This window comes from Actinia tenebrosa, unplaced genomic scaffold (genome assembly GCF_029948245.1).
Source record: "Actinia tenebrosa isolate PJP-AT-01 unplaced genomic scaffold, QUT_ActTen_1.0 PGA_scaffold1__47_contigs__length_23844297, whole genome shotgun sequence".
In the NCBI taxonomy this organism is placed as follows: Eukaryota; Metazoa; Cnidaria; class Anthozoa; order Actiniaria; family Actiniidae; genus Actinia; species Actinia tenebrosa.
Window position 1 is genome coordinate 11,639,074 of NW_028292578.1, and position 26,722 is coordinate 11,665,795.

A 26,722-nucleotide genomic window follows, 5' to 3' on the forward strand; every position below is an offset into this window, starting at 1 on the left:
ACGTAACAGTTATACTTTCAATGCCGGCTAGTTTATTAGGATATAGTCTTAGTTTACTCCACAGCTCACTACCAAACATAATGGCATTCTTGGATGAAATAATTAGACGAAAACGTAAAAATGAATGTAACCTGTCCTGTCATTTATGAAACAGTCTCATTCCGTTCGCATGTAGATAACAAGCTTCATCTTCTACAGTTGAATTTACAGACTTTTTAATTTTAATCTGTCCTTTTATTTCACTTTTTCTTCGATGTTGTGACGGACTATACAGAATAATTATAAATTCCGAATCCATTGTTCAGAACAAATACGAACACGTGTGCGCAGTAAAGTGGAATCTTTTCAAAATTTGCCGTTCTCAGACGCTGAAGCGTTTGACTAGGCAGATTTTCTTTGATACCTTGAATGTGATGTTCGATCTCAGAATTCTAACGGATAATGTCTTGCATGAGTTTTGGCTAATGCTTTCATAATGATTTTGAAATTTTGTTGGGTGGTTTAATATTCTCATTACTACACCTTTTGCTGTTCATTAACAGAAAATGTACATTCATTTGTGCCAATAGTTGTATCAATAACGTGTAATGTACTTTCATCAACACCACAAGTAACATCATTAGCGCGGATCAACTTTCAATAACGACAATTGAATATGCGTGTACATTCATAGGCATCAATGGACAATCAATAGCGCGTTTGTACATTCATATGCGCGGAATGTATTTTATTGTGCGCGAAATTCAACTTCAATAACACCAAATGACAAACAATTGCATTTATGGACAATCATTTACCCAAAAGTGAAAATTCATTAGTGCTATTAGCATAATCATTGACAATCTATAACGCGCTTGGACAATCATGAGGGTCAACGTTATATTCTATAGCGTGGTTCGACAAACATTTGCATGATTCGAATAAACAATAAGAGAAATAAAACAATCATTAGCGTTTCTTTTTTAAATCACTTTAATACATATAAAAAACTCAAAAAAACTGCCTCCATAATAGCGGCTGCGTAGGAGAATAGCAATTAGCTCACTTAAAGCAGCAATTAAAGCCGACATCAGCCGTCCAGAGATCCAACAACATACGAACTATTGGGCTGAGGCAAGACGACAAGGGATTGCTCTAGGTCTCTACAGAAAGCAGTTGCTAATGGAAGGGTTCCAGAGAAATGCGGCAACCATCACTATCGCTAAATGTGATCAGTTGTTCAGATATATGCAAACGTATTTGCCACGATGTATAAATGGCGAAGAAATTGAAGGCTAAAATAGTTTTTTTTTTTAAATCGCTAATGATTGTTTTATTTCTCTTATTGTTCATTCGAATCATGCAAATGTTTGTCGAACCACGCTATAGAATATAACGTTGACCCTCATGATTGTCCAAGCGCGTTATAGATTGTCAATGATTATGCTAATAGCACTAATGAATTTTCACTTTTAGGGAAATGATTGTCCATAAATGCAATTGTCTGTCATTTGATGTTATTGAAGTTGAATTTCGCGCACAATAAAATACATTCCGCGCATATGAATGTACAAACGCGCTATTGATTGTCCATTGATGCCTATGAATGTACACGCATATTCAATTGTCGTTATTGAAAGTTGATCCGCGCTAATGATGTTACTTGTGGTGTTGATGAAAGTACATTACACGTTATTGATACAACTATTGGCACAAATGAATGTACATTTTCTGTTAATGAACGGCAAAAGGTGTAGTAATTGAGCAATTCAACAACCAAACAAATGCAGCTATTTCATGTCAATTTTTTGTTTATCTAATTATATGCGAGAAACCTTTTCAATGGCACGAAGTTTTTCCTAAATGACAAAAATCTTGGATCAAAAAGCCATCAAAATGTTCTGGGTACAGGTAATGTAATACGCATAAAATTAAAATTAGGAATTTTTGTAAGGGCTAGAAAATTAAAAATGTGTCCATAGAGAGGGGCATTTTAATTTATTTTACAACTATCTAGTTTCAGTGATAGTTAGTATTATAAAAAGAGATACAATGGTACCTGTTGGATCGGTGCTAAATGGTGTCAGAATCGCCCGTGATCCAACTTCGTTTCTTAGGTAACTCATTAGGGCTTCAAGGGCAGTTTTCTCTTCACACTCTGACTTGTTACGGTAACTTTGTGTGAACACCTGTGCATTTAGCTTCGCTTTAATCAATTCCAGATAATGAAGGATTCTTAAGTGATTTTACATTTTTTTGTTCTTTTACTTTCTCTTCCACCAACGGCTTTGCATGCCTTTGGAAACTATATCATTATTGGAAGGAATTCTTACCGTAACTTAGAAATGGTTATTTAGCCCCTTTCCAGTACTTCGTCGAACGTTTTTAATAAATTGCAATTCTTTGTCCCAAAAAAGTGAAAAGCGGGCTTAAGCAAGAATGAGATCATTTACATGTAACACCTTTGATAATATCTAATCTTTTAAGTAGCTTAAACCAGGATAAACTTGTTATGAAATAAAGTAGAGACAATCGAAACCCGGCAAGTCAAAGCACATTATCATGTTGAAAACAAAAAGAAAGCAAAAAACAAAAACAAAAACAAAATAAAGGCATGCAACAACAAATGTGGTTCAGGCTTTGGTTTTGGTTTCTGAGAGTCGTGTTCACAGTGATATGCCGACTCTTACATGAACCTGCTGAATGTGGAAACTGTTATCCCTTTGACTTGTACTTTAAATTAAACTGCTTAGTCTAGAGACCCCTTTAAGCCTGGTTTTCACTAATCGACGCAAGCATAAGCACAATGGCAAGCCAACAGGGGGGAATCTTACGCGGTCTCTTGTGCTTGCGTCGCTTCTTTTCAGTGAGAACATGTACTAGCTTGGATTTGCGTCAGCTTGAAAAGCATCTAAAAATACCAAAACCAGGCTTTAAATCTGTCGTTGTTTTTCTTTTTTATTAGTATTATTTTCTTTTGCTATACGAATTACACTACGGACACGGGATCAGTTTTACAAAGTTAACCATTGAATCACGATGTTGAGATAGAACAAAGTCCAACCTAAACCAATCAGGAAGAAGAAACAATACGTTACTGATTCTGCTCTCTTCTTATTGGTTGCAGTTTTCGCTCTGCATCGTGATTGGCTAACATCGTGAAAGTGATTCCGGTTTGTGTGTCCGCACTGTAACGGGATTCTAATGCACACTGAATACTCATAAATTTAAATCAACAATAACATTTTGATATCTAAATCAAAACTTACAGAAGGCTACAAAAGCATGCTAGTACAAGGGAAACTTTAAATTTCCTTACAGACATCTCTATATTACGGACAGATATTTAGGTTCATAGAAGCAACATCTTTTTGGTAGCCCCCTTTACAAAAAATAATATTATTTTATTGTGCCCCTGCCCTCCTGAGCTTTGCAGAACATATTATGATATAGAAATATTTTATATAGAAAATCACCCCCCCTTTTTTAAAAAGGTCCCCGTAAATTTTGACGGAAATAACTGGTGTCCCCCCCTCTGAAAATCGACAAAGTCCCCCCCAACCACTAATTATGAACTGTCCCTTATACTTACTCTATGCATAGAATTAAACAAAAAATGCAGTAAAATGTGGTGAAGCATCTATTTTATTGTATTTATTGTATACACACACAGATATATTAAAATGACAAACCATTTCAATGCAAAGTTAATTTTTTTCTTGACGATCTCCTTTGAATATCATACATCATTTATTACAATGTACAAGCTTATCATTCATTAAACACTGTCTATAAACATTCCAAAATAACAGACATAGTGTGTTTTTCAATCAATGATGACTATCCTCTCCTTCTAATACATGTTGGTGACCCTAAAGAAATATTGAAAAATTATTTAACACTAGTAAACAATTGTTGATTTTTATGGATGTCATCTTGGTTGAATTTGAAATACTTGGCTGTAATGCCTTTTGTTAAACCGACTAACATTGCCACCATGTCTATGGAATTTTGTTATGTTGAAAATGAATAATTGGCGATCTATACTGCACAGACTCAATCATCCTCTTCCTCATCATCATCGTCATCAACATCATCATCATTATCATCATCATTATCATCATTATCAATAGGTATCATCATCATTAGCCATCACAGCAATAACCATCATCGTCATCAACATCATCATCATTATCATCATCATCAACATCATTATCAATAGGTATCATCATCATTAGCCATTACAGCAATAACCATCATCGTCATCAACATCATCATCATTATCATCATCATTATCATCATTATCAATAGGTATCATCATCATTAGCCATCACAGCAATAACCATCATCGTCATCAACATCATCATCATTATCATCATCATCAACATCATTATCAATAGGTATCATCATCATTAGCCATTACAGCAATAACCATCATCGTCATCAACATCATCATCATTATCATCATCATTATCATCATTATCAATAGGTATCATCATCATTAGCCATCACAGCAATAACCATCATCGTCATCAACATCATCATCATTATCATCATCATCAACATCATTATCAATAGGTATCATCATCATTAGCCATTACAGCAATAACCATCATCGTCATCAACATCATCATCATTATCATCATCATTATCATCATTATCAATAGGTATCATCATCATTAGCCATCACAGCAATAACCATCATCGTCATCAACATCATCATCATTATCATCATCATCAACATCATTATCAATAGGTATCATCATCATTAGCCATTACAGCAATAACCATCATCGTCATCAACATCATCATCATTATCATCATCATTATCATCATTATCAATAGGTATCATCATCATTAGCCATCACAGCAATAACCATCATCGTCATCAACATCATCATCATTATCATCATCATCAACATCATTATCAATAGGTATCATCATCATTAGCCATTACAGCAATAGTCATCAACACCATCACCACCACTCATCATCATCAGTTATTATCATCAGTCATGAATATCTAAATTATCATCAATGATCAGCATCACAGTCTTCATCATCACCAACGAAAACCATCAACATCACACCTGTCACATCTTCATCATGATATCATCACCATCATCAAAACCTTGCAACTATACAGTTGTGATTAGCCATGTCTTAGCATTGCTAGCCATCCAAGCTATTCCCTTTCTGGACCAAACGCTTGGACAAACTGGGATGCAAGGCTAGCCCATCAGAAATCCAATGTTTATCCAATACACACTCAGCATAAATATATACAGTGTAATCCCTTTATCTCAATGCTACTAGGAACCAGGGTAAAGGTTTAAAATAATGAGGGGTTTGAAACATCCAAGATAAAATATCATACAGAGATACACTGTCAGTGGAAATTAGAGATACAAAGATGACAACTTTTAGTGTATAGGTTTCTGAACTTACAACTACATCAGCCCAGTCATGCTTCAACCTCCACAGCACCCAGAACCACATAGTACCTCCAAGAAATTTGGACCAAAAAACATAAATCTTCTTAGGTTGTGTTATCCTTACTAATCCATTCATATCTAAATCCTAAAAATAAAGAAAACAAATTGGTTCCCTCCATACTGAGATGAACTGGAAACTTCTCAAATGGGTATATAGCTTTGGGGGTATTCTTACCCATTTAGGGCAGGGATGTGCCGCTGAGCCTTCTGAACCCTGACCCTGTTCCAGAGTAAAATCACTGAAATTCATACCCTGTTCCAGAGCAAGATCGCTGAAAATCATACCATGTTCCGGTATTGTGAAAATAGATACCCTGTTCCAGAGAGGAGAGAGGGTGATTTCATATACCCTGTTCCAGAGCAAGTGCGATTTTATATACCCTGTTCCAGAGTAGTAGTAGGGGGGTTGGAGGGGGCATTGATGGTTTGGCGGGGAGGGGATTTGATATGTATATATATTTTACTATTATTTATTATTATTATTCTATTTTGTATATATTTTATCGAGGGCCACCTGAAAATTATCATTTATGGTAACGGTGTTACCCTGTCTAATAAAGTTGTTATTATTATTATTATTATTATTATTATTATTATTATTATTATTATAGAATCGCTGAAAACCATACCTTTTTTGGCGGCACGTATCCGTATAGCGAATATAGGGGAGTACTGTCCCCCCTTGGGGTATATAGATAGATAAACAAACCAGTGGAGTATTAAGCCTGATTACATGGTAAATATCTTTCTTCACAGCTTTCAGCTTTCAGCAGTAATAAAAAGGTCATATGGTCGATTTACCATTGCCATTACCAAAAAGTATCTTTCAAATGGCTAGAGCCTAGCTAGAAAACTCCTAAGTTTATTTAAGCTGTAGTCATTATTTACATGTATTGTAAAATAATAATAATTACCTTCTTGTAATATGTAAATGTAATAGTAGTTCATTTTTGTAAATATATTTAATTGAAATAATTGTGCAAAGTAAATAAAACTGAACTGAAACTGGAAACTGAAACTTTACAAAAAGCCATTTGTGTTTGCATGTAAATCGCCCTTGCGGAATTCTGCATTCTGATTGGTTTAATACACTACTACAGGTAAGCTTATATTAGTGATTGCCCACAAGTATTGATTGGTTTAATACACTACTACAGGCAAGCTTATATTAGTGACAGCCCACAAGTATTGATAGAGAAACCAATAACCTTAGATTAAGTGTATAGAAATAATTGAAATAGGTCGATATAACCAGACTAGTGGACTATATTAGTGGATTACTACAAGTATTGAACTTAAAGTGATAGCCCACTTGAGAGAACTGTAATCTAAGATTATGTGTATAGCAAAATACGAAAAGCACATTTTCTGGATAGTCATTTCAGATAAGATTGAATATGACAGATAAATTGAATGATTTCCAAGCATATTAAGATTAAACTTAGTGGCTAATTTTACATCATCAGAAGGCTACAGACAAAGAGTGGAAGACCAAGAAAGATAAATATAGACGTGAATATATGTAATCATAAGAACTTTACTTACTATTATTTGCTCAACAATGTTGAGCTTTTTCTTATTCCTTCAGCTGAAAAATTCTGCAAACTTCGACCACAAACTTCACGAAAACTTTTACAAGACACTTTTAAAATGGCGGACCTATTTGTTTGGTAACCAGTCCATCTCAAACACAGGTATCCCATTACATAACGTTTGTCGAACCGTCATGGATCCGTCAAGTAAAACTTTGTTGTGTTTAGAGATTCAGACTTATTTGATAACTGTAGTTGTTATAAAATGAAATGCCTTATGGCTTATGGAATTGAAGAACATTAATTGAAGAATGGAAAATATCCAGATTGGGTTGCCTGTGGTGAAGGCTAACTTTGTTATTTACGAGTGTCTTCTTCGGCTAAGATTAGAAGAGTGTATCGTTTGTCACTGCCTCGACAACCATGTTTCGACTACCTTTTTTTCGTGTCCCAAAAGATGCCAATCCGTGTCCCAAAAGATGTGCAGCCGTGTTCCAAAAGACGTATCGACTACCTTTTTTTGTGTCCCAAAAGGTTTGCAGCCGTGTTGGCTATCGACGCCGTGGTAGTTGCAACAAAGTAGCCACGTGGCCTGGTATGCGAACTTCCCCTATCGTTTTTTGCGCTCGGTAGAGACCTTCCAAGATTTCCAAAAGTATTTGTATTGTCCGTTGTTTTCCCAGCATGTATGCAGCTATACCCGTAGCTATGTACAAATACATGCTATATCTGTGGACAAACAGGTATCTACCATATGGTACCCTATGGATCCATAGGTGTCTAGACACAAAAAACATGTGGTTGTAGATATATATGGCCACGCCAAAGATACTATTCGAAGAGGAGATCGCAGACCTTTTGGAAGACCGAAAGAATGGTATGGGGCTGCAGAAGGTAGCTAGGAAATACGGTATAGGAATACCCAAAATACGTAGAATAGAAAAAGAAAATGGCGTAGAGGTTGCAATACCCGAGAAGCCGCCTACTACGGATCTGCAGAAACATTTCCTGGAAGTGCAGGATTCTTTTGCTATTGTCCTCGACGACCTACAGAAAACGAAAGAAGAATTGCTGCTGCGCATAGGCGATCTGGAGAAACAGCTGCCAACCAGCGATTTGGAAAGCCTATCCAGCGAGGCAGAGGATTTGTCCGAAGAAGTAGAGGAGATATCCACGAAAATAGACTGGCAAATAGCTGGGAATGTGCTATTCGCCGTCTTGGGTATTGGTGCCCTTGTTTGGGCCGCCAGGAAGGAACCCAAAGTGGTGTACAAATATATTCCACACGAACCAAAGCCTAGGGAGCCACCAAAGGGAAGGATTCCAGAGATGGAGTAGCCGATAGATGTTGCGCAAACCTACTTTGCAATGTCCTACGTGGACACATGCACCAATCTATCCTTCCTTTTGTTCGCAGTGGTCTTTTCCCTGCCTATTTTGCAGTACAAAGGCGGTGGAGATGTCCAGTCTATTTTTTGCGCCTGCAGAAAGTGTCCCCAGACGGGCGTGGTTGCATGTTCCGCCGTGCAGCCCTCCAATACGCACTCGGAGCATCGGCTGGACAGGAACAGGATGGTTCTTTCTTTGCCCCTGTAGGTGGTTCTAGCATAGCGCCAGCATTGGTATTCGCCCGGCTGCATATGCAGCGCCTGCACGCATTCTTTGTTTGGCGGCGCCTGCACTTCCAGTAGTCTTTCCGGATTTTTGGGTATTCCATGGTCCATTTTGTCCACCAATTCGTAGTAGGTGTCCAAACCAGGGCCTTCGGGTACGAAGATGCTGGCTGCGTTGTTCTGCCACTCCAACAGTACTTCTTCCCCCGGAACTGCGGTGTGCACGTAGCCGCTGCTTTCGAACTTCCCCGCCGCAAATGCATCCAACATCGCAGCTGTAGCCCAAGCCACCGACGCTTCCTTGCCGCTGCGTAGGACTACGCGGTGCCCTTTGGCGGGCCAATCGGGGTCTTTGTTCCTTGGTTCTGCGTATCCCAGTATTTTGTAGTCGCCCGGGGGAATTTCTTGCATGCGGTGTACCTTCGTATGTGTTTCGAACAGCAACTCGCACAGCTTGCCGCTGCGTCGGCGAGTCCTATCCAACAGCTTTTTGTGCTTTTCCAACTCTTCTTCTATCTTTCGCCGGTCTGCTTCTTTTTGCCGCAGGATGTTCTGCTTTTGTTCCGACAGTTCTGCGTGGTATCTTTTCGTGGCTTCGACCCACTCGTCGCCTTCCAAATCGTCCCGTATGTCTTCCAAGCGCTGCTGTCGTCTTCTTTTGGATAGGAAGGAGATCCTGCGGTCCGTAGGCACTTCTAAAATGCCGAATGGGCTCTTTTCTACTCCCAAGCGCTGTGCCTTCTTCGTACGCCATATCCACTCCGCGTGTTCCGTAGTTGGGAGAAAGTCTGCGATGGTAGGAGCATTCGCATGCACGCGGGTGGGGAACTTGGATTCTGCCAGCACCGTCGAGGAGTCCTTCGTGTAGCATCGCAGCGGGGCTATTTCCACTGGATCCAATTCTTGCACGTCTATGCGAAATATGGGGCATCTGCGCAGGCCAAATTCTGCTATGGTCCAAAGTACGCACTGCTCCCACTTTTCGTTGCCCCGCACGCGCACACCGGCTATTCTTCCTGTTCCCACATGGCAGTACCAAGCTAGGAAGATTTCTTTTGTTTCCTCGCAGCAAATACACAAGCATCTGTCCAAATGTTCGGCAAGTGCCAACCACATGTTTTTGGGTGGCTGCACCACAAATATGTCTTCTAGCGGTGCTATGGTTTCCGCAATGGCATTGGTGTGTTCTTTGGAGAAATCTCTGCTGTAGATGGATATTTCCACGCGCGTACATCCTCTCTTCTGCACGTCTGGATGCAGGAATGTCCTACGCAAATGGTCGTTGGGGCAATCCACGTACTCTGCCAACTTTGCACCTACGGGGTTTTGCACTTCTCCAGCTTCGAAGTTCGACACCACTTTGTTGTATATTTTCGTTCGTTTGCCCTTTTCTACCCAAGTACAAACGTGGTTGCCCACTTGGTGTGTATTGTCCAAGATGGTGCCTTCGCGCCAACCAGCTTCTCCCTGCTCTTTGTAGCCCATTTGCAGCAGTCGGCGCACCAAGCTCTTGCGGTCCAAAGTACCGGAGAAATCCTGCGTGTAGTCGACGGAATAGATTCCATATCCGTGCGCATCCAATAGCCTAGCGAACTTGGCAATGCTTTTGTCTACGACTTCTATGGGCAACTCGGAGGTGTCTACTTTGGCTACGAAGGTGGCTGCGTGTTCGCCGTGCAGGCTATTCCACTTGTTGGACAAATGGGCTACGCGGTCTACTATGTTTCCTTTTCTACACGTGTGCGCCATGTTGGTTGGTAGGAACATTCCAAAGGCTTCCGTGGCCGCAATGGATATCTTCGAGACTATTGCTTTTGCATTTCTGCAAACCCGCCCATACAAGTCTTGTTCTGCGACGAACCCATACACGAATACGTCGTCTACGAATGGCGGTAGCCCATGCAGCGGCTGCAAACTTGTAGGGCCTTCGTTGCCACGCAAATAGTCGCATTTGGATATGTCCGGCAGCAGGTTTCCGTCGTGGGCATTGTCCAGCAGCAAATGTGCTAGCAGCCTACTCTTCGCTCGTATGCCCATCTCTTGCAATGTAGTCGAAATAGTCTTTTGGGAGTCCATCTCTATATATAGGGGGAGAAGCAAATACTACGAACGTGGCCTTTGTTGGACAACGCACATCTTTTGGGGCACATTTCCAAAGGGGCGGTGGTTTGCAGCCCCTCTTTTGCCACGGGGACACAAAAAAAGGTAGTCGAAACATGGTTGTCGAGGCAGTGACAAACGATACACTCTTCTAAAAGAACTCTCTTACTAACTTCCCTACGCAATTACCGGGATGTCGCACCGGTTTCAACTTCTTAACGTCTGGCGTCTTTATCTTGTACGCACCGTAAATGACTACGGTAACAGGGTAAGCAACCTCGTAGAACAGCATGTCTATTCCTACCAATGCTCCCGGGCGTGTGTTTTCGTTTAAGACAAACAGGTCCTTCTTACCAGACGCCCTGATAGGATTGCGCCCCTTTTCTATCATCCACTCGCCGTCTAATTACTTTATGAACGTTAGCTCCAACCGGTAGTTACCTTCGGGTATTAAGTTAATTATTCTTTCAGCCCTTTCTTCTGTCATCGTCTCGTCCGTATCTCCCTCCATAAATGTTGTGAAGGCAAAGTCAGCATCCAGGCGATCCAACACCTGAGTTCGCAGTCGGCGCACAGTTTTATTTCGAATGCTTGTGATGGTGTCCATCTATATGTAAAGGATATCTTAACCTCCGTTTGCGATATCTTTGATTCCCAACACAGCAGCAGTAAGGACTTGTCGCGCGGGTATTTCCCGCTGCCGGCGCCTTTCTTAAACCGCCTGTAAAACCCGTAAATCTTTGACATTGACCGCGAGTCCCCCTTACTGCCTACGGGTTGGGTACGGGTAAAGTGGACAAATCGGATATTTGCCTAAAAGTCCGTAGAGTTGGCTCGAATAATTCCCGCGGCCGGCGCCGTTACGTGGGGGCAGGTAATCCCCGGGCGATTCCGAATGGTGACCGCGAGTCCCCCTTACTGCTGCTGTACTAAGGGACGGACCATTAGATTTTTGAGGAGGAGGTTGGCAATAACCATTCGAACACAGCTTTAAAGAGTGGGGGGGGGGGGGGGATCGTGCATAATAAAATTGCCAGGAAAAAAATCCAAATTATGTCCCAAAAAAATTCCTGCACGGCCATGAGGCGTAAAAAAAATTCCTGCACAAAATAAATTGCCCACCCCCCACCCCCCCCCCTTCAAAAATCTAATGGTCCGTCCCTAACCCGAACCACCACTCTAGCGAGTTCTATTTTCTCAGTCAGTAATATCAAGTATAATCTGTCTGAGAAACATACTAAAGGTCATCAGGTGATGTCACGCTAGTTTCAGTTTTTTTAAGGATTTTTTCCCCTACCAGTCTTACTGGTAGGGGAAAAAATCCTTAAAAGGGGCTAAATTCAAAAAATAACCACACAGATCGAAAGAAGTGCTATTTCTCAATGATAGGGTAAAATTTCGAGGCTTTATTTCACGTTTTGATGATTTTATTGAAATTTTTGATGATTTCCCATACATTTCCTTATAACAGGACACCACAGAAACCAAGCTTGGGCTACCTGTGGTAACAGTGGTAATAAAGTCGATCCCAGTTATAATTTCACTAAATCTGTTAATAGTCTCTCAGTAATCTAAATATATAATATTCATGTCGCGATTGGCTAGACCAGTTAGATCTATAGTCGTAAGTAAGTTTGCAAGTAAACAGGTTTACTGGTACCAAAATGATACAGAGAACTATGATAGCAAATACCATAACAGTTATAATTGGAAAATCAAGCACTTTTTTATTGCAATAATTTTCAAATCCTAATCACAAATTAAAAAACATCCTGCATCCAGTTCCTTAGTTTGGCAACAGAAGTGCTTGAATAAGCCAAGAAAATGTAGGTTATGATATTGTATTAAATGTTTCATGGATCCTCATGCCATGGATTGACATGGATAGATCCCAGGGGGTGGGGTGTAGGGCTCGGCTCCTATATATAGAAGGGTGGGGAGGCTCATCGGAAATCTTGAAAATAGGTACCCGTACCCGGATCTTGTCCAGGTGGGCGTGGCAAGTAATGATTTGCTAGCCCTGAAAGGTACATATTATCTATAATATTGATTTAAGTGACAGAAGTCAGATAGTGAGCCAAAAATGAATATCCTGAATTACAACTGGCATTCCAACTGTCATCATATAATCTCAGGTATCTTATTGCCTCACAAACACCCTAAGAGGTAGTCGTACTGGCTTACTCTTTAAGGTACGATGAGCATCCCCACCCTTATCCAATCCCCGGGGGCTATATTCATAAGATCTATAAGCCTCAAGATTCATTATTCTAGACTATAAATTTTGATCAACAAAAAAATCGATTTCCATAATTCTGTCCAAAGCTTTCTTCACAAAACACAGCATTCTGTAAATTATTTTGTCCCAAAAGAACAAGCACACCTGTCACACCTGCCAAATACAAGGACAAAGAAGAGTGGCCTGCATTTTAAGATGCTGGCTTTCCTATGGAAGCCCAATTTATTACTAATCCTTATTAAATGTGGTGACAAATACAGCATTAAGGGCCAGTTTCCAATTTGGCCAATAATTTGGCCAACTAAAAGTTTTTATTTTAAAAAAATTCCTGAATTTTGTCTTTTCTCTGATATTCAAGTCTAAAATTTCACATGGCATATACACTTTTTATATATTTTGTCATTCATGTCCAATTAAATAACGGTTAGTCTAATTAATGTTTTTTTTTAAATTAAGAAATAAATAATGCTTGCTGTGCTGTGTGCATTCATCAGATATTATAAATTTATTTGGGAATAGGCAGAACATGTCCAGAAGTACCTGTTGAGAAGCACTCCATATATATATGCATGCATGTTTCTCCCCTAACACTTCTCTTGTGTTCTGCCAATCACAACTGTGTGCTTTTTATAATTAACTGAACAGTACAACACAGACTAATATTTTCTATTTCTTCATACATTAAAGTGCCACTAACACCTTGGAATTATAAACCTTAATATCTTCAAGATGCATCAATCAAATCATATAAAATAATTTACCATTCAACTATTCATCACTTCAAGTAGAATCAATACTGAAAATATTGTTAGGGGTTATAGGCACTTTAACAAATTTAATGAACATCCAAACTTAAATGTCAAATGGGTGCATTATATATCCCTAGTTTTTTGGTATGATTCTATATAATCTACAGAAAATAGAGTGAATTAAGTCTTTACAACTGTTGAATATTGATGTAACCAAAATAAGATATTAAGTTATTTACTATTTTAGTTGAAAATTCATGTTCCAATGGTCTGAAAATCAGGGGAGAAAACAAAGTAAACCTCTGGATTTGCATGACCATTAGTTTAATGATTGGGGTGTACTTAAGGATACACCAACTAAATAGGTACATGTATTTACGGTAGTAATAAATTATGCGTTCGGTGTGTATATAATGAAGTAGAGAGAGTAAGAGAAAAATATCAAATGCCCTTGGCAGGATTCGCCACGTCTTCGGTATTCTAGTCCGATGTGTTAACCACTACACTACAAGGACCAACCACGCTGGTAACGCAGCCAGAATATGAAATGTAGGGTATTCGTGAGGATCCCAGAGCGATATTTTTTCTCTATAGGTAAGTTGAACACCGTAAATATGTACGCAAAGAATAGACATAGTATAGTAGTAATAAATTATGCGTTTCATATTCTGGCTGCGTTACCAGCGTGGTTGGTCCTTGTAGTGTAGTGGTTAACACATCGGACTAGAATACCGAAGACGTGGGTTCGAATCCTGCCAAGGGCATTTGATATTTTTCTCTTACTCTCTCTACTTCATTATATACACACCGAACGCATAATTTATTACTACTATACTATGTCTATTCTTTGCGTACATATTTACGGTGTTCAACTTACCTATAGAGAAAAAATATTGCTCTGGGATCCTCACGAATACCCTACATTTCATATTCTGGCTGCGTTACCAGCGTGGTTGGTCCTTGTAGTGTAGTGGTTAACACATCGGACTAGAATACCGAAGACGTGGGTTCGAATCCTGCCAAGGGCATTTGATATTTTTCTCTTACTCTCTCTACTGTATTTACGGTAGTTAAAGTAAGATAAATTTATCTAACTATTCAACAGTGTGACTAAATTACTCGGACAGCATTCTCAAGACTGGGTGCATTCCGTTGTGCATGCAAATCCATATCTTCTCTTCTTGCTATTTGTGCTGCATGGAAAAATTTAAAATTAAATCCATAATTTAAAAATTGTCAATTAAATAATTATTAGCTAGTGCATACATGATACCTATTAGTAATTCTTTTCAACCCTCTTTTTTTGGGCTCCAAAATGAATCATTGTGATCAATTAAGGGGAAAAAAGAAGGTTTATGACAATTTTCTCTAAAAAGGTTCCAGATCTAGAGGGATCATTAGCCTAAAGTTGAACATGCATGATTATTAATATCTATCAAACATAACTTCATCCTTTCTGAGGCTTGCATATTTTGACTCACGAGTACCTGATCATTTTAAAGAAATAAAAGATTAAATGTGTTTACCTTCATTAGCTCGTTTGCATTTTTTGTAATATTTAATGATGATTACCACAATGAGCATGAGTAGAACCAAACTGCAAGTTGTACCCAAAATTAATTTATCTGTTGAAATAGACATTGCAAGGTTTAATTTTGAGTGAAACTTTCTTAGAATAATAACATAGTTTACATGCATACATAATACACAATGCTATTACAGTCAAAACAGCTCAAGCTTTAATTTTTTATTGTACAATATATAGCAGATTGTTCTGATACCAAAGGTGAATATAGAGAAATCTAGCCAAAGGAAGTTCTGGGATGGGAGCTACAGCAGATCAAATGTCTCTAGGTGAGCACCAAGAACATAAAGGCAAGTCACCTTAATTAATTGCAAGTCACCTTAAATAATCTGCATGGCTGCTCATGCAGCAGGGAGCCAATCAATGATAGTCGATCATTAGCTGGCAATCCAGACGTGTAAATATATCTAACTCTATTCAAGAGATTTAATTCCCATGATAAGCCAATTAAATCATGTTTGAATAATTACAGTCAAGTTTTATAATCATATTTATATTCAGGATGATCATGATCAAATAATAAACAACTATTGTGTAGTTTCAGAAAATACCCATACCCCACCATGGAGGAAATTTTTTTTTGACCCCGTCCTCTCTGGAATTTCAGTGAATACGATAAAATTAAGACGATTTCTGAGATGATGCTAGAGCGCTGTCAAAAATATCGCATGCTCAGATTTGAAAACGAGGCATTTTCAGGGAAGATCTTCCGCTCGTGCGCTATAGAAAACACATACAAAAACTTGGGAATTATAATTCTAATAAAGGAATTAATACATGTATTTTGAAGTTTCTTTTAGTTGAGGAGCTGGATAATAACTTTTTGAAAAAATACAGCTCATTTCAGATAAAATCTTTTCTTCAAGGGTTGTAGAAATCGCCTATAACTCTATGCTTTCCAATGGTTTTGTTATCACACTGCCCGAAAATGCCTCGTTTTTATGTCTCTGCCTGCAATATTTATGAAAGCGCTTGCGCATCTCCAAAATCATCTATAAATTATAGATTGCAATTAGTTATAGAATAAAAATTAGCTACTTGCTTGCAATGAATGCTATGGTAGTAGCGATGTAAAATGGGCAAATTATCGGTCAAAAACTATTTTCCACAAAAAAAAAGATTTGTTTGTCACCCCAGTACATCTCCTGTGCAACCTAGCCCTACAGCTGTACTTTCAAAATGGCTCAGATGGTGGCTGTTACCATGAAACAGCCAAAAAAGTGACTTTAAAGCCATTTGCCTCTCTCTTCTGTCATCTTCTATTAAAAAAAGTGACTTTCTTTTCATATGGACATGCATAGTCCACACCTCTTGAATTTCCAATTTCCTCCATGGTGGAGTATGGATGTTTTCTGGAACTATGCAAATGAGATTGATCATGAAGCCTGTGGCTTTGGCAGATTATAACACAGCCTTAATGGTCTCAATAATTTATGATATAATTTATGATATCATACAAAAACCAAATTCAATGACTGCAGTTTTATCATACATTTTGTAAACTTAGGATAAAGATTTCATTCTGCTTTCGAAAAAAATAGCAACTGTAAATTTCAATTTTGCATTGTGACCTTGAGTGATTTTGACATGATATATGTATTATCTGCAGAAAATCCTAGCCTACAGATAATACAATTATCATGTCAAATGCACCTGATATATCAGGGACTGGCTGAGGGCTATCCACTTGCCAATATTGATCAGAAGCGAGATATTGAGTAAAATGTAAAATAATCAATACCAGTGTCAAGCTGATTATTTCTGATGGTAATGAATTGAATCCCAAAACTTGATAAATTATTTAATTTCTCTAAAATGGTTAATAAAATAATAACATTATCCTTGCCTTGCTTGGGTGGGCCACCATGGGTCGTTGGACCATGGGTTGTTGGTCCATGAGTTTCCACGGCTAATAATATAATAAATAAAAGCTAAAGGTGAAAATAAAATTGGAAAGATTTAAATAAATGATAATTTTAAAAAAATTTGAGGTCAAGATAGTGTCTCAACGATACAAAATAGTAAAAAAGTCCATTAAAAATGCACTAGAACATTTTTTTGTCTGCACCTTTGTTTTCCCATATATTTATACTTTGTTTATTTATAATGGTAATTGAACCCAGTGTGGTGCAATATTGGACTGAAATCAAAGGAGTGATTACAAAATTGCAAACCATATCAGAGAAGTGATACGATATCACTTCATGGTAAATGCTGGAAACTGTGAGTTTTGTTATAATGAATTTGACCCTAAATGTGAAATTGAATGAACCAATTCCAATTAAGGAACAGGTTTAAAATTAACATGACTTTGCTGCTTAAAACTTTGGCTTATTTAAAATTTCAGTGCCCCTCACATTTGCTTCGATCTGTTCTATTCTCATTCCATCCTTGTACAATTAAAGCTTATATAAAATCTACATTTTAATTAATACTTATTCACCTACATACAGGGGAGAGTAAAAAACATGGACCCCTTATCTATGGACCACCTTTCGTGGACCACCATAAAAACAACATTGAAAACAGTGATAAAGACATTACCGATGATAAAGAAAGGAAAATATTTGACTAGCTTAGGCTTACAATATTTATTAAAAACTGATCGAAAACAAATGTATAAATAGATTTTTAGGTTCAACATAGTTTATACTTTCAAACTTACGATTTCTCTAAATTATATCTTCTGCTAATATAACACATTTTCATCCTTTCAACATCTTCTGCAAGTACACCAAATTTGCTTTCATCCAATATAAAATCGATAGTTGAAAATACGACTTGCTTCAGTGCCACCATTTTGTATATTTTGTATAGCAGGAGATATATTTGGTATATTAGCAATGTCTTTATCACTGTTTTCAATGTTGTTTTTATGGTGGTCCACGCACATGGTCCACAAAGGTGGTCCATGGACCAGGGGTCCATGCTTTGTACCCTCCCTACATATAGTACCTTCAATGAGACGACGAGCTGTTAGGTTATTGCATTTTGCAGTTAGTACACCATTGTCAAACTGCACTAGGGCTAGGAAGGTAGAACCAATATCCACCTTAGTCACATTCAACAGGTCGAACCACATATTGCCGGTAGTAAGATTTCCAATGAATTTCAGTCTTTGATATATCTCATAGTGTTCTTGTTGTCCCAAGAAATGGGTTCCCTTATCAGATGTGGTTAGCAGAGGTACAAAGCCTATTGGGCACAGCCCACTTGAATAGTTGGTTTGGCTAGCTGGTTGCATGCAAAGTCTCACTTTGCTAACTTTTCCATCAAAACTCCTCCAATGGAGAGAAGCATTTGCTTCAGGGGAAGTACTAATATCTTCAGTCAAAGGAAAAGGATCGCAGTTGTCATTGCCTATACCATATACTGAAGTTTAAGCATAGTAAAGAAGAGTTAAATCTCCATTTTTCTCATACAAAAACAAACAAACAAAACTGACAAAAGCAAAAAAATAGACAGAAGCAGAATGCCAATTAAGTTAGTTCTGGACCTGGTTCTAAGTTCTTCAGGTGTTCACAAATTTTATGAATTTCTTAAGGGGTAGAGAGCAGTAGCAGCTTAAACTCTTTACAGGGGCTTACAAATTTGATATCTGTCATGTTCTCTAATGGTTGAGGACTTTAAATCTTCAGGGGGTATAAAGTAAAAATAAGGATTCTTTAGGGGTTATTCTAATACCCATTTCTTCAGGGGTCTGGTAGTACTTTGCTTTAAAAATCTTATCCTCAACAGGGGGAGTGCAGATATTAAATGGAATAGCCCATCAAAGTGTTTATCCGAGCCACGTTACGGTCCAACCATTTGCAGACAGACAAACAAAGAACTCAAATATTATATCAAAATGAAGAAAAATAAAGAGAGATATAAAGGATATCGCATAAAGGTCATGATCAATTTCTGACCGGTATAACATAGGTCGAAACCCTAAGAAGGGGAATAAAACTTCTGCTCACAAGGTAGTTCCATCATATTAGGTATTAATTTGGTACTGGGAATTAGAAATGGACTACAAAATAAACGAAATGGAATTAGAAATGGACTACAAAATAAACGAAATGGAATTAGAAATGGACTACAAAACAACGACCTCAACAACACAATAAATAAGATACTTTAAGTATTGAAAGAATACTTTACCTCCAGCAGCAAAAATCCCGCAAAAACATACTGAAGTAAAAAAGTCAAACATTCTCTGTATATATAGGAACGTGGGTTCTGGACTAACTTAGACTGAGACTGTATAGTCCAGCATATAAGTGAATATTTTTGAGTGAATTGTGTGTTTTGCATGAAACCACAGGCAGCCCAAACAAGGTTCCTGTGTATGGTGCAAAATTTCGGTCAGATCTATACACAGCGGACAAAAGCATCAAAATTGGCATAAATGTAGATTAGAGTATGGTAATCAATATTAGGACCGGTGCCCATTTCAATCTCTTTAGGATTCCATATTAATTGGATTTTAATTTTCTGAAAAAAGTCAGTTATGGGCTCCCTGTGGTCAATATCTTAAAAATATGGTTTTTTAAAGAAATATAACCGATGTAATGTCTCTAGAATGCACTATTGCAGTATATTAAAAGAGCGGATTTCGAAAAAAACCACTAAACGGCCTCAAATCGCGCTGAAACGTCGTCAGAAGACTGAACAAAGTAAAAGCAACGACTGCAGCAAGTTTTGAGGCAAATTGTTGAGTGAAACATTTTATTGTCATAACTTTATCATAACTCCCATACATTCCCTTATAAACCATACACAGGAACCTTGTTTGGGCTGCCTGTGATGAAACTTGGTACAAAGTTACAACCTCGTACCCAGGGCCCTCTCGGCCCGACTTCAAAACAAAATGGCGGTCGTCGGGCAACCTCGTCCCCAGGGCCCTCTCGGCCCGACTCCAAAACAAAATGGCGTTTGGAGTCGGGCCGAGAGGGCCCTGGGAACGAGGTTGGTCGTCGGGGAGAAGAGAGGCCATCCCATAATTTTTCTTATAAAGCGGTAATTCTAAATATGGTTTTGCAGAAAACTATTTGTGGGCTTCCTGTGGCGATATAAAATATAAACTTAAATTTTTTTTGTTTTTAAAGCAAAATCATTAAAACGTGTTTTGTGTAGACACACATGCCATTTCAAGTCGATAAATAATGTTACAAAATGCATATTTGGGCTAAGTTGGAGTTCTGCACGTTTTGGGTTCCCTGTGTAATCAAAATGGCGGCCATTTTGGCATCCTTGCAATTCCTGTAAAAACCATCGAGGAAAATGTAAAAAATGTCCAAAAGTTACAAAGTTTTGCATCCAAAAGATACTTCTAATGCTCCAAGCACAGTCACAGACTGGTCAAAGTGTATCATTTGCCAAAAATCTACAAATGAATCGCTTCGTTGTGCAACTAACAGCTTCAATTCATCAACTGCTGGCCATGGAGCAGGCTACAAGACAATTGCTGAAAATCTACAGGGCTTTGACAACATGGGAGCTTTGCCTGCATCTTTGAAATTATCAAGACTGAATGAAGGTAGTAGTGGAATAGAGGAAACATTGAAAAATCATGATGCTAAATGGCATGATTCATGTAGACTAAGGTATAATAGATCAAAACTGAACCGTGCATTAAAGAGAAAGGCCGAAAGTGATGTCAGTGATACTAGTGATGAAGCTCAAAGTGCCCCGAAGTATACTCGCAAAAGCAAACAACAAACACCTGTTAAAGATGTAGACTTGTGTTTCTTTTGCGGGCCTGAAGCGTTGCATAGCGTTTCAACTTTGCCCCTCGGACACTCGTGTCAGGAATTCAAGTTGCAGGACCAAAGGATTTTAGCCAAGCTCAGTAGTGGAGATTTAGTAGCACAAGAAGCAAAGTATCACCTGCAATGTCTAGTTTCCTTTTACAATAAAGCTCGCCAAGTCAAAACAGGCGAAGAAGAAGACAGACAAAGTTAATCATGGACTTGCCTTTGCAGGACTTGTAACGTACATCGAGGAGAGTTGCTCGGATGAGGACATTGCATATGCACCAGTGTTTAAGATGTCAGACCTATCTAATATGTACAAGGAAAGATTGAAGCAGCTTGGAACTGTCACAACAGGGCGCATTCACTCAACAAGGCTGAAAAAGAGGATTCTAAGTTACTTTCCTGACCTAGTTGCAATTAACCAGCAACGTGAAGTTCTACTAATGCTTGATAAGGATGTTGGGCATGCTTTGGGGAAAGCATGCGAATATGATGCTGACAGCGATGCTGTCTATCTGTCTAGAGCAGCAACTATTGTCAGACGGGAGATGATGAAGACAAAAAACTCTTTCAATGGTTCTTTTGACACTGATTGCCAAGAAAAATCTGTACCTACTTCGCTTTTGGCTTTAGTGTCGATGCTACTGAATGGCCCAAATATCAAAACACAGTGCATTAACAATACACCAAACTCGGCTCTAACGATTTCCCAGTTGTTGATGTATAACAGTTCGATAAGACGAAGAGAAAACGTGAAGACTACAGAAACTAAAAGTCAAGTCAGGCACAGCCTACACCGTGAAACGCCCCTACCCATTTACCTTGGGCGAATGATCCATACAAAGACACGCAAACGCGAGCTCGTGGCACTCTTTTTAGTCTCGGATGATGCTTCACTTGAAAGATGATGTGATGAGAGGATATACGAAAGTAACTTTGCGAACAGTTGATACAGATGTTGTTGTATTAGCAATTACATCTGCTTCTAAACTTGACATCACAGAGCTGTGGGTTGCCTTTGGAACAGGGAAAGCATTCCGGTATATAGCAGCACATAGTCTTGCACAGATACTTGGCCCTTTTAGAAGTAAAGCCTTGCCTGTGTTCTACGCAATCACTGGGTGTGATAGCGTCTCCTTCTTTGCTGGAAGAGGAAAGAAGACAGCGTAGGATGTGTGGAATACCTTTGATGAAGTAACAGCTGTCTTTGATGAGCTAGCCTCAACGCCGCCAGTGATTAATGATGAATGTCTAGCCCAACTGGAACGATCTGTCATCTTGCTCTACGACCGCACCTCTAGTCTGACATGCATTAACCAAGCTCGAAAACAGCTTTTCTGTCAAAAAGCTAGAGGTATAGATTGCCTTTCACCGACACAAGCAGCACTAGTTCAGTATGTTAAGCGAGCCACCTACCAGGCTGGGCACTGTTGGTCTCAGATGCACAGCGCAGTTCCTGCACTTCCTTCACCACAAGACTGGTGCTGGATGAAGACAGAAGATGGATGGGCTACTAACTGGACAGACCTACCGGAAGCTACACAAGTATTCCGAGAACTGCTTCGTTGTGGCTGTACAAAGGGATGTAGTGGACGGTGTAAGTGTTTAAAAGCGGAATTGCCATGCACGGCACTTTGCAAATGTGATGGACGTTGCTGAAGCAATATCAAGGTAATAATATTACCCACCTCGATCTGGGACTCCTCAAATACTCTTTTATAGTGGAGAGCTGGCCATATATGTAATACTGTAGGCACCTGACCCCAGGAAAGATCCAACTTCAGGATGTCAACCATAGGTTGACGGGAAAGGTGTAACCCCATACTGCGGTTTGGGTTTTGATGTAACATAAGTTATTTTGTAAATAGAACATTTATATTGTAGGTACCTGACCCCAGGAAAGATCCAACTTCAGGATGTCAACTATAGGTTGACGGGAAAGGTGTAACCCCATACTGCGGTTTTGGTCCGGGTCTTGGTTTTGTAACTTTTTGTAAATATTGCATGACTACTATAACCAAAAAATACACATATTCATTTGCGTTATCAGCTTCAGGGAATTTTGCTTCTGTCTGTAATAGTTAAGAGGAGGTGACTGTAATACATGGTGTCCACAAAACGTTCGAACCCTTGAAAAGGCACAATTACACAGGGAACCCAAGTTTTGGTATTTGCTCATTTTTTCATTTTGTAAATAATCTCATAATAATTAATAAAATACAAATTATGCAAAAATCCTATACTCAGCAATGTTTATGGTTGTAATTTCTAACTTTGCCCTTAAAATTGTGGCTTTAGCAACCTTCTATCAATACTTTTTAGTGATAAAGCAAAATTACACAGGAAGCCCAACCTGTGTTTTTACTAAATGTTCTCTAAATCCTTAATTTAAAAAATTATGGGATGGCACTCCTTCCAGAAATGTTTTTTAGGGTAAGTTCTGACTTTGTACCAAATTTCATGCTTTTGTCACAAAACGCACAATCTTTGCTCATATCTGCTGGACTATTAATAAAAGCTCGTGCGTAGGCTTCCATTAAGTGCTGATTATCTCGAAAACGAGCTCGGGACACCCTATTTTTCTTTCCAGATTTGGAATCAGCATTAAATTTCAATTCGGAAAATCGAAGTTTTAAAAAAGCTTAAATCAATTTCCAAAAGTAGGCAGTCACCTTAATCGGTGGCAAAGGTATTACATAGTATGAAAAGTTAGAAATTATTTGCGTGGTTTTGATTTTTATATATTTGACAAGCGAAAAGCACGTTTAATCTATAAATGAAACCACAGAACTCATGCCTGTTTGTGAACGAAAGCAAGTTTTTGTCTTCGCCGAAAGAAAACTTTAAAATTCATTTTTGATTGAAAGCTCTGAAAAGAACTGGCCTAAACTCAGGGGGAAAAATATGATTATACTACAAAAATAGTCATTCAGTTCCGGAAACAATTCATAGAAGGTAATTCATTGATGTTAACTAAGATTTCGTAAAAAAAGTCGACAAAAATGCGTAAACTCTCCATACGGCTGTGCGAAAGGTGGCCATTTTCTTAAAATATCGAGATGTCTTGGACTGTGGTTGTTTGTACATGTACTGATTTTATTACGACTTACACTTTGATCTTCTTTGTCTTCATTACGGCATTCACTACTAGATTACTAGAAAAGAGTAACTACAAGATGAACTCAGGAAAATAACGAGGCAGTTTTTTTAAACTATTATCCTCGATAAAGTTACAAGAATGATGTTTCAGTATGTTACTATATTGAAAGACTTCTCTGAGGACGAAATTGAAGACTAAAAGTGGATACTTCTGGGCCTAAATGTGTCAACATGACAGTTGTATCGAACTGCAGATGATGACTCGTTTTCAAAGGCATGTTTATCTGGATTATTTGGATTTCTTTTTGGTTGCAGGCAAAATTTAATATGAACAAATAATATTGTGATTTGTTCATCGATTGATGTTTGTGCATCGTGCAAATAATTTACAATTATTTATTTCGAGTGAACTTATCGTTGTATTTTATGACAGTATACAGCATTTTACCTTACAGTTAAGGCATGTTGTGATATCAGTCTTTCGATTCCAATACTGTTTTCTAAAACCGTTTTTTTACAATTTGTGTGGTTAAAATGTTTTTAAAATATATTAGGCCAGTTTAAACAGTGAATTTATAAACATTTAAAGATAAATCGCATTCAAATTTATTTGCAACTTTTTGACGTAATACATTAAATCTCAAAAATACTGAAAGTTTGTCGACCTGTTCACTTCTCAAAACCTACTGGCCGCAAAATATTATTTTAATTTCGGTAAGAACTAACTTTTATCTCTGCAGTACTCAAATATCATAGTCCTACGAAGTCTAACTTTTGAGTTTTGATTTTTTTCCTAAGCCATATTTTAGCCAACTGGCCAAAGTCGATTATCGATGGTCGGTAAAATTAAAATATCTAGATATAAGTAAGTTCATATTTAACTTAAAGGCACTCATCTTTGCATAAGATATATGTCTACTATAATATGGAAGGATTTAGTGTTGTGATGATTTGTTATGGAATTACGAATTTTTAAACATCGCCCAAATTTCATGAATGAGAAGTAGTCAAAATCACTAATTTGGCCCCAAAGGGGACCCCCCCTGAAACTTTGCAAAAAAGCGCTGACACACAAAACAAAATGTGTTTTGGAAATAACCTTGGAAGGGCACACTCACACACAAAGTTTGAAAGAAGTCTGTTTTTTCACCCAAAATGGTTATGAGGTTCTTACAGAGACAGCCTCTTAAGTCACTAACTACAAATGTTATCTTCTTAGAAGAGAAACTTTAGATGCAAGTTTCAGAGCGTATTTAGAATGGTGTCTCATATAAGTTAATTACAAAAGAAAATTTTTTAACTATTGCACCTAAAAAACCCCATAGTTTGACGAAACTTTCAGTCTGACAACTTGACCGACGTGTTGACCCGTGACGCAAACCACCTGCGGACCATGTGCCTGGTAATATAAAAGCGTCTTTCCTCGAACGACTTTTTTAAAAAAAATTAATATCAATTTCTTTTGACGAAAAGAAAACAGAAAATTTAAGATCTACACACATACAGTTATATTGCGGGTGGTAGATTTGACTATGACTGTTTTTGATTTTCTTTAATAACTCAACGTTAATCGGACTGAGCAAGGCTGGGCACCCAGCCAAAAGATGAAACTACCTATATATAGAGCACATGTACTATAAGCTGAAATGAAAAAAAACAAATAGATTCCAAAAGCTCATATTAACCTTATGAAATAAAACCTAGCGATTTAGCAACTTTATTTTGCAACTTGTCATTTTGTGGTGGTTTAAAAAAAGGTTTTATTTTCTTATTTTTTGTCTTTTTAGTACTTTTCAAATTCACGTTGTTTCTACTATTAAGCAAAATCATAAATTAAATACTACTTATATATTGGTATCATATCTCATTCTCAAATCTGTTCCTCTGTCCCTTTTCTCACGCTTTCTTTTTCCTTTCTCTTCGAAAAACAAATAATAGGTTGACCGCCAAGAACTTCTGCACTGGCTATGATTGACTTACCATATTCTTCCAGTTCTAGTACGTTCATAGACTGAATCATCGTCAGCTAGCTGGATCATAGTAAGAGCCATATTTTGAACACACAATGATGTTTTATTGATAAACGGCGATTCAGTTACATCAAGAAATGCCCGTTCTTTGACATTATCGATACTAGTAGTAGATGATCAGGTGCTCCTTGCCCATGTGCAGCGTCTGATAAAGACGGCTGAAGGAGAATAAGAGAATAAGAGGTTCAAACGTTGGGTAGAAGATCTACACGTCCATTTCTCATACTCATCACTCATGAGTAAACCAGCCAATCAATGGGCTATTTTTGGGTCACATGATGTTACTTGAATAAAAATAAGATAAAAACTAGACGCTCTGAGACTCAGGGAGCCCGGCTTTGGGATTTGTACATGAATAAATAAATCAATAAAGTGCTTTGGGTTTCCTGTGTTGAGATTTGAAACAAGACGCTGATACGTTGAATTTCCGGTAATCGTATTACCAGAACTTGATAGCAGATTAACGTAACGCATCAGTGTAACGCACGCCCTAGTAAATGGTAACAAGTTACTGGTAATACGATTACCGGAAATTCAACGTATCAGCGTCTCGTTTCAAATCT

General features: G+C 38.1%; 2 protein-coding genes across 3 annotated transcripts; one reads left to right on the plus strand and one right to left on the minus strand.

The window, feature by feature from the left end:
- Positions 1-12,124: 12,124 nt before the first annotated feature.
- On the minus strand, positions 12,125-26,411 carry LOC116290733 (uncharacterized). Of its 2 annotated transcripts, none has more exons than XM_031697835.2 (5): positions 26,110-26,411; positions 18,248-18,664; positions 17,139-17,201; positions 15,234-15,332; positions 12,125-14,900 (listed from the first exon to the last, which is right to left on the minus strand). In XM_031697835.2, the coding sequence occupies exons 1-5, from the start codon at positions 26,147-26,149 to the stop codon at positions 14,818-14,820; spliced, it is 702 nt and encodes a 233-aa protein (XP_031553695.2). In that variant the 5' UTR covers positions 26,150-26,411; the 3' UTR covers positions 12,125-14,817. The 2 variants fall into 2 exon arrangements, with proteins under 2 accessions (XP_031553695.2, XP_031553694.2); XM_031697834.2 differs by lacking the exon at positions 26,110-26,411 and adding an exon at positions 19,436-19,716.
- Positions 20,922-23,079, plus strand: LOC148909863 (uncharacterized). Its single transcript, XM_089033131.1, has one exon. The coding sequence runs from the start codon at positions 21,324-21,326 to the stop codon at positions 21,936-21,938; it is 615 nt and encodes a 204-aa protein (XP_088889257.1). The 5' UTR covers positions 20,922-21,323; the 3' UTR covers positions 21,939-23,079.
- Positions 26,412-26,722: the final 311 nt, after the last annotated feature.

What these genes read in the sequence shown, in the direction of transcription:
- LOC116290733 (XM_031697834.2), bottom strand. Translation starts at nt 19,487, where the DNA reads ATGTTTGACTTTTTTACTTCAGTATGTTTTTGCGGGATTTTTGCTGCT. An exon ending in CGGGATTTTTGCTGCTGGAG is followed by an intron (nt 18,665 to 19,435) that starts GTAAAGTATTCT and finishes CTTAAACTTCAG; the next exon opens with TATATGGTATAGGCAATGAC. An exon ending in ATGCAAACGAGCTAATGAAG is followed by an intron (nt 14,901 to 15,233) that starts GTAAACACATTT and finishes TTTTCCATGCAG; the next exon opens with CACAAATAGCAAGAAGAGAA.
- LOC148909863 (XM_089033131.1), top strand. Translation starts at nt 21,324, where the DNA reads ATGTCAGACCTATCTAATATGTACAAGGAAAGATTGAAGCAGCTTGGA.